At 38.8% G+C, this 7,542-nt stretch overlaps 1 protein-coding gene across 2 annotated transcripts; it reads right to left on the bottom strand.

Moving 5' to 3' along the window:
• Positions 1 to 790: 790 nt before the first annotated feature.
• LOC111668820 (putative PWWP domain-containing DNA repair factor 4) lies at positions 791 to 7,287 on the bottom strand. 2 transcript variants are annotated; one of them, XM_023424958.2, is made up of 14 exons: positions 7,068 to 7,287; positions 6,075 to 6,224; positions 5,482 to 5,924; positions 5,100 to 5,367; positions 4,823 to 4,957; positions 4,639 to 4,709; positions 4,377 to 4,453; positions 4,100 to 4,160; positions 3,913 to 3,988; positions 3,729 to 3,779; positions 3,384 to 3,625; positions 1,901 to 2,122; positions 1,267 to 1,355; positions 791 to 1,187 (listed from the first exon to the last, which is right to left on the bottom strand). In XM_023424958.2, exons 2-14 carry the CDS (start codon positions 6,094 to 6,096, stop codon positions 1,088 to 1,090), a joined length of 1,857 nt encoding a protein of 618 aa, XP_023280726.1. In that variant the 5' UTR covers positions 6,097 to 6,224; positions 7,068 to 7,287; the 3' UTR covers positions 791 to 1,087. The 2 variants fall into 2 exon arrangements, with proteins under 2 accessions (XP_023280726.1, XP_023280727.1); XM_023424959.2 differs by having other exon boundaries at positions 4,823 to 4,936.
• Between the last annotated feature and the right edge of the window lie 255 nt (positions 7,288 to 7,542).

The raw sequence follows: 7,542 nt of genomic DNA, 5'->3' as shown, positions 1-7,542 counted from the left end.
ATCCATTAGTAAAAAGCCTAAATAGTGAACAAAGACTGGTAAGAGTTGGATGCAGGTTTGACAACATTCTAATGTGTTCTTAATGTTACAAGTGGACCTTTCATATTGCACATCAGAAATAAAATACTTAAAATATGCAAGAGAAAAGGGAAGTTGTGTAACATCGCCACATTGCATTGACAGTTTTGTTTCTAGCAGGACGGAGAGTTGATTTCATTTCTTTCTTTTCTTTTTTTTTTTAAGTCAGTCCTTAATTCCACCACAGGAAGTAGATCCTTTTGCTGTTGACAGCTTTTTTCACCTTCAGACCTAAAGCTCTCCTCAGCACTTTATGATTTTTTATGTTGTTGGAACATAATTGGTACCTTTCTACCCAACATCAGTGTCAACAGTAAGGTGATGTGTTGAGTTTGGTCCAGCCACAGTATGTCTGCAATGTTTTGCAACATATGCGTTTCTTGTAGTGTACCTCTGCAGGTGTAATAGTTCAAAGAGGGTACCTGTCGTAACCAAAACAATTACTGTATGACGAAAAATAACCAATTTCTTTTCAATAACACTAGGTACTTTCAGGAGTCAGCTACAGCTGATTTTCATGCAATTACATTACACACATGGAAAAAGTTCAATACACTGATTAAGCATGCATATCTGAAAATTTACAGCATGATTTTGAGTGGACAGGAATGTTTTCATTGGCTCACTTTTGTCCTGAGACCCCCTGGTAACTGTGCTGCTTAGCTCATGTATCACCTTATGTTGTGATGATGACAGCTTGTATTTAAATGCATTTTTTTATTTGGCACATGTCCATCCTTTATTGTGCGAGAGTCTTATTATTAAAGCTAAAGCATGATTACGATTGACATTTTGAAACCATATTTTCTTGATTCACATTTTGAACAGCTTTTTCGATTTGAAACCCAATACTTACATGTACAGTGTTACAAAATGCAAAGGAAAACTGAGTCAGTGCACTGTGAATTATCATGGATTGCAAGGCACACAGAGATGGCTACATTATCTATAAACAATTTGGGGAAAAAAAAGAACAATAACAAAATCCATTTTTATAATACTCAGTCCTCTAACTGATGGGGTCAGAGAATAATGCACGTGCAGTGTTCTGATGCTGTGATTTTTTTCTTATCTCCCGCTCAATCATCAAGTCAAACTCCTGTCTTTCTCTGAAAAAAGAAAGAAAAAAAAATCACAGATCATATTTTGTATTTAGTGTAAAAATTCCTTTAATGGTTTAACTCTTACCTGTTGCTTATACATCGTCCTTTTAGGTACTTTTCCTCTGCCTTTTTTAGTGAGACATTGTCCACACCAGCTATGGCATAGATGATGGCCTGGATAGAAAGACAATAATATTACAACACCTGCGCTACATAAACAGTGAACTGCATAGCAGACAACACAACATAAGATACTATATTAGACAAAAACTAGAATGACTGCCTCGTCTGTATTCTTCCACCAACCAGCCAAGTTGCAGGAAATATGGTCATAACCTCCCCTTCCTGAATTACAGCATTGAATGATGGCCAACAGTGTTTTTGCAGAACATTATGATGACATAAAATGTCATTGCTTCATCATGTTATCCTATTAGACATTGGTGTTAAATTGTGTCATAATTAGTATATGAATTTGTAAGTTATGGCTAAAAACGTGCCTTGTGAGGTCACAGTGACCTTGAATCAGTTCATCCTTGAGTCCAAGTATGAATGTTTGTGCCAAATTTGGAAGTTCCCTCAAGGCATTACTGAGATATTGCATTCACAAGAACGGGATGGACAATGGACAACTGGAAAACATAATCTCTTTGGCCCTGGCTGTTGCCAGTGTGGAGGCATAATAACACAAATGAGTGCTGATGAAACCTTAAGCTCACCTCAGGAAGAAGCACATCCAGGACAAAGGGGACACGTTCCATGGATTTCACCTTAGCCAGGAAAGGAGCAGTTGCCATGGCTGATGCATAGACCTCATTTAGGTACCAGTAGACCTGGTCTAACTGCTGGTCATCTTCCAGGTATATGTTCACCACCTGTCTCCGTTTGGCCCTCAGAAAGGAGTGCAGCCATCTGGACTGCTCCTGCCCACGGATCACAGCCTGTAAAGAGATTGATATGGTAAGGGTGGATTTATTCATCCATCTATCTTCATCGTCTTACGTGCTCTTTTTTAGTCCATCATACTATATACCTATTAAAAACATCAACCACATTTAGTTTTTTGATCCCTTATTGTATCATAACATTAAAATCTCATAGTGTATTCTCTTACACTGATCGACAACAGAGACCCCTATGACAAATATAAAACAAATTAACATATGTAGGAATGTAAAACAGATTTATTGCTCTCGTAAATATTCACCCATGTCTACGTTTGTTTGAGCTTTGTACACCTTGGGGCACCCATTTGTCTTTGCAAAACTGGTTGAGCTCTTGCAAGTTACATATTGATTGGGGAGGGCGAACTGCAATTTGTAATTTGCAAAAACTCCCGTCTGAATTGAGGTCAACATTCCGGATACTCATTGTGAGGCTGTATTCACAAAGACATCAGACATCAAATTTACCTTAATGTAGTCTAATTGTTAAGTGCCTTCAGAAGTTATCAACAATACTTCTAATCTGTACTTCTAATCTTACTTTGTAGCTATGGGTTTGGAATGTTTCTTTATTTTTGTTTTGTTTTTTAAACCAGGATATGTACTAATCACTTTGCAGGAACGGTTGTTTTACAGCAGTTTTACCCAAAAACCATGGGTCACACCGTGCTTTCATGCAATCGATCTCGACTTATGCATTTATTTTGGGATATCTTTGTATATTTATGTGAATAATATTCATAGTTGATTAAGATCCCTTTTGTTGTTGCTTTCATGTTGAGGATGTTTTTTGCCCAGTAATATTTGCTGTGATGAAAAAGCTGAATGGTCAATGTAAATTACTAACTGGCCTTGTAATGTTAAAGTTACATGCTAAAAAGCTGAAATGTGATATATTCATGTCCATTGTACACACATTAAAATGTGTTTCTTATTACATGAAAAACATTGGCGGGACATGGAAGAAATTTTTCTAATGATTCATTCAAATCATGGGTGATAGTTTAACATGTAGAACTGGTTCATCTTGTCAGATAACATTGTAATGAATGGCATCTAGCTGGAGTATACCTCCATGTAAAACATCCAGTGGTAATACTACTTTTTTACAGTATACAACTAGAATGGCACATCATATTGTTTCTGAGTGAAAGGCTTACCAACATGAATCTGGAGTAAAATTATATTGATAAAGTGTTTACTTCATCCAAGAACTACTTTAGCAACATAGCAAAACAAGAGGCTTCATTAATCATACCAGGAGGCGTCCTTCCACCATACGCTGCTTGACGATGAAATGTACGAGCTTTTCATTAGCGCGGTTGTGGGCTGCATGAGTCCGGTCTGGCAGTAGCCTCTTCGAACTCCTGCTGACCTCTTCCGACTGTTCAATAGAGCTGTCCTCCTTATGATTGTCACCCAGTTCCTCCAACATTGAATCACTGGTGATGGTTAGTCTCTCTGAGGCTGCCTGCGGATACATACGCCTCACTGGATGGCCTGGAATAGTTAAAAACCAACAGTGAAGAGCATCGTCAGGACCCAGTGGGGCTGCAGGTGTACTTAAGTAGCCTCTAAATGAATGTCATACAATGAAACTTACTCATGCCATGAGCAAAGTACTCAATGAAGGAGCCAGAAAATGAGCCGCATGCTACAAAGACAAAGACATGGTTAATACTGCCAATAATTCTGTTGTATCTGAACAACATGGTTTACATGAAATGCATGTAAATATCAGTGTCCCATATCTGTTTCTGCGTAAGCATCAAATGGACAATACATACCAATACGTATTCTATAGTCTGCTATGAGATCCAAGGACCACGCAATTGCAGCATCATACTTTTCTTTGGCTTTACACTATGACAAAACCAACATGAAAGACAGAATTACTCTGCCACAGTGTCAAATAATGTTTTCAGAAAATCAGAAATCAGAAAATTGATTGTATAATTTGTGAGAAATTCTTACCACCAGCTGATCAGCTTCTGCACAGTCAAAAGGCTTCAGGGTTTTCAGAGCCACAGAAAACCTTCAACAAAACAAACAACTAAAAACTAAGTTCCTGAAGATCTGAAATTGTGCCAGCAATTTGGACATTAACATCTTGATGCGTGCAGTCAGGTTTAATTAAAGTAGGTTTAAATAAAGTAATATCACATCAGACAATAAAGGAAATTTTACAAACTTAAAAGTGCAGAAGCATTAACCTGCAAAGCAGTGAGAGAAAATACATTCTATTTCTTACCCTTTCTTTTTCTGAATCATCGGGTCATCAATGAATATGATGCTGGATTTTTTCTGCTTACGGTTCACACTTTTTACCTGCAGAGAAGAATAATATGGATTTTAAACATTTTAAACCATTGAGGCTTGAAATTCACTAGTTCAAGCTTCTCTAATGAGATAAATTGTTGATTTTATAAATGTTAGTGAGAAATTGTGCATTGTTCCTTCTAAAAACATATATCAAAGCATGTGCTTTTGAGAAATCGATGATACACACTCACCAATGCAGGCCAAAACGGATAATTTCTAAATTTGCACCACACAAACGCTCCTTCTGTAATGGAAAGGGACTCTGAAAGACACAGGTATAAACAATCCACTTAAGATAGATATTATGTACACATTATTCACTCCATATACAGTCCTCAAAGAGGTTATTTGCATTCGATCACTGTATACCCTCACTTTTGTCCATCTGCACCAAGAAGCTTGGTAGCTCCTCCTCATCACTTTCCTCATCTTCCTGGAAAGACAAAGATGGCAGCTGCTCCTCATCATGACTCAGCTCTATTGATAGATCTGAAGACAGCAAAGACTCGTCTTGTTGTTGGTTTGGGGGGTATAGAGGAAGCAATTATACAAAATTAGAGCAGACACATTTACAAACCTGAATGATTTAAAAATGTGAGTGAATCTGTGGGCAGTGCTTAAAAGCATTATGTTGATCCTAAGAAGACAATACCTTGTTCTTCTACATCAAGCTTCTTCAGTTCAAATCTTGGTCTAGGGCGTTTGGATGACAGAGAGGTGGTATCCTTCTGTAAATTCCTTGTCTCAATCTTCCGCTTCTTGCTGGGCTGGCACTTGGTTTGTGGACGCTTGGTTTTACTGCAGGTCTGTGTTTGCTCCTTTGTCACCCTTTTTCTGACTTGTCTTGGCTGGCAAGAATAACCCCTCTTGCATTTGCTTCGAGATTTTGATTCGAGGCATGGCGAATCTACCTCTGATGTCTGCAACAGAACAGATGTTAAAGGACTTCAATAATATGACTGAAAGCTGTGGATGATGAAAAGTCTGGGTAAAATGCACAGACAATATTTATCAGTAAAGATATGATCAAATACCTTTAACTGAGTGATGATTTCCGTGTATTCCAGCTCTGCTTGTTTTGCTCCAGGAAGGGACTTTGAGGATATACTGGACAGGTTATCAGTGGAGGAGCTGTGCACTGGTGTGGAGGTCTGGCAGGCCTCTTGTGTCCGTCCTGTTTGTCTCCTGCCTCTTTTTGGAGTACTTTGTAAGAAACATGCCGAGGACTGGCTGTCTATGGCAAAATCACTGCCTGGCACAGCATTCGACTCCTCTGTGACTGGAGATGAAACAGTGTCTGAGGTGACTTTCTTTGCTGATGTCTTCTTAGGTTCCCTTTTTCTTGTTTTCCGAAGTCCAAAACCACTGCCTGGCACAGCATTTGATTCCTCTGTGACTGGAGATGAAACAGTGTCTGAGATGACTTTCTTCGCTGATGTCTTCTCAGGTTCCCTTTTTCTTGTTTTCCGAAGTCCACCTGAAAGATCATTCACAATCATATCTATACTGTCATTTGGAGTTGCTTAATATGTGAATTTTTTTTTGAAGAACCCAGATTTAGCGGACAACCAAATGCTTTATAATTGCTTACAAAATTCAGAAAGCGAATAATAAGATTACATGTTACCTTTTATTGTTGGTGTAGTCATGTTGCTGAAAAGATTTCCCTTGAGTTCATTGGGTCCCTTGTGTCATGTGTCAAAGCAAATTTCCTCCACCTGGAGAGGTGAGTCTCTAGCGCTGCTGCCAGGGCTAAGACAAGTAAAACGATTGGCAGCTGTATGGCAGGAAAGAGAGGGAACGGTTAGAAAATACTGTTCAACATTTGGACCTTAACTAGAACTACTTTCGCTTTGCTGTTAGACCATGTAGACACTGTGTGTCACACCACAGTCATTATGTGCATCTGCCTACCTCAGGCAAATTGGACGTACGGTAAAGCCTGTCGCCACGGAAACCAGATCGAAACATGCCTCGCAAATTAAAACACAGCTCAGTAATGTTTATTGAACATTACATCACATTTACAACATTACCTCCTTCACCACGTTTCTGCAGGAAACATTTCTGCACAGGTTTTCACAGAAGACCACGCATTAAAGTATTTAGCAATTAAAAACATAACGCCATATGCCAAGCTAAACCAGCATAACAACTAGGTTGTATTATTTAACTAATGCACTTGAACACATTACAACACGAGCTGCAAGCTAACATTGTGGTTTGCCAGAGGTGATACAACTTTAACATTACCGGGCTGCTAGCAAACAAGCTGCACCGTAACTACATTTAGTTTACGTTAGCATGCTAGTAAACAAACGTACCCACAAAAATATCGAGCAGTGAAAACAAAGGCCGTTGTTTATTGCTTACAGACATTGCGTGACATATAACAACAAAAAACGTTAATGACACTTAGGTTTGTAAGATTATTGATCGAAGTTTCGTGTTAGTTACATCTGTAACTCAGCGCCTCCTGTAAACACTAGCGTCAGCCACGAACAAACATTTAATCCAGCAGTTGGTACGTGTACGTCTCAAGAATGAAACAATGAAAGTGACTGACAAGTTTTACCTCAGGAAAAACGAAATAGTAACTGTTACAAAGCTAGCCACTCACCTTAAAAATCAGCCTACATTTCGGACAATTAGATCCAAACTTCAGGCCAGGTCAGTTCACACACACTGCACAGATTCACCACTAAACAAAGTTTTTCGGATTAAAAAGACTTCCACTTTGCGATTAAGTGTTTAAATATTCAGTATAGCGAAACCAACAGTTTGTAACACAATCCCCGTGAACAATCACACTACCACTACCTCTTGTTGGCACTACTCAGGGGTCGTAAACCAGCATTAAAGACGTGTACCGCCACCTACTGTACCGGAGAGCGCAGATTCTTGGAGGCTGACGTCGCTGAGGAGACGGACGCGTGTGCAGAGCTGCGTTCACACTTGAAACTATTGGATCATTTGTCCAATTAAAAAAATTAAAAGAAGAGGTAGGTTTGTTAGTGAAAAGACATTGCCAGGTGTAGCATGGGCTACATTTCACACAATGAACAGTAAACAGTACACAAATGTCTTTTTTGAAT

Source organism: Seriola lalandi, unplaced genomic scaffold (assembly GCF_002814215.2).
Source record: "Seriola lalandi dorsalis isolate HSWRI2012SDOR001 ecotype SW California unplaced genomic scaffold, Sedor1 jcf7180002054763, whole genome shotgun sequence".
In the NCBI taxonomy this organism is placed as follows: domain Eukaryota; kingdom Metazoa; phylum Chordata; class Actinopteri; order Carangiformes; family Carangidae; genus Seriola; species Seriola lalandi.
This window is presented reverse-complemented; position numbering and strand designations above follow the sequence as displayed.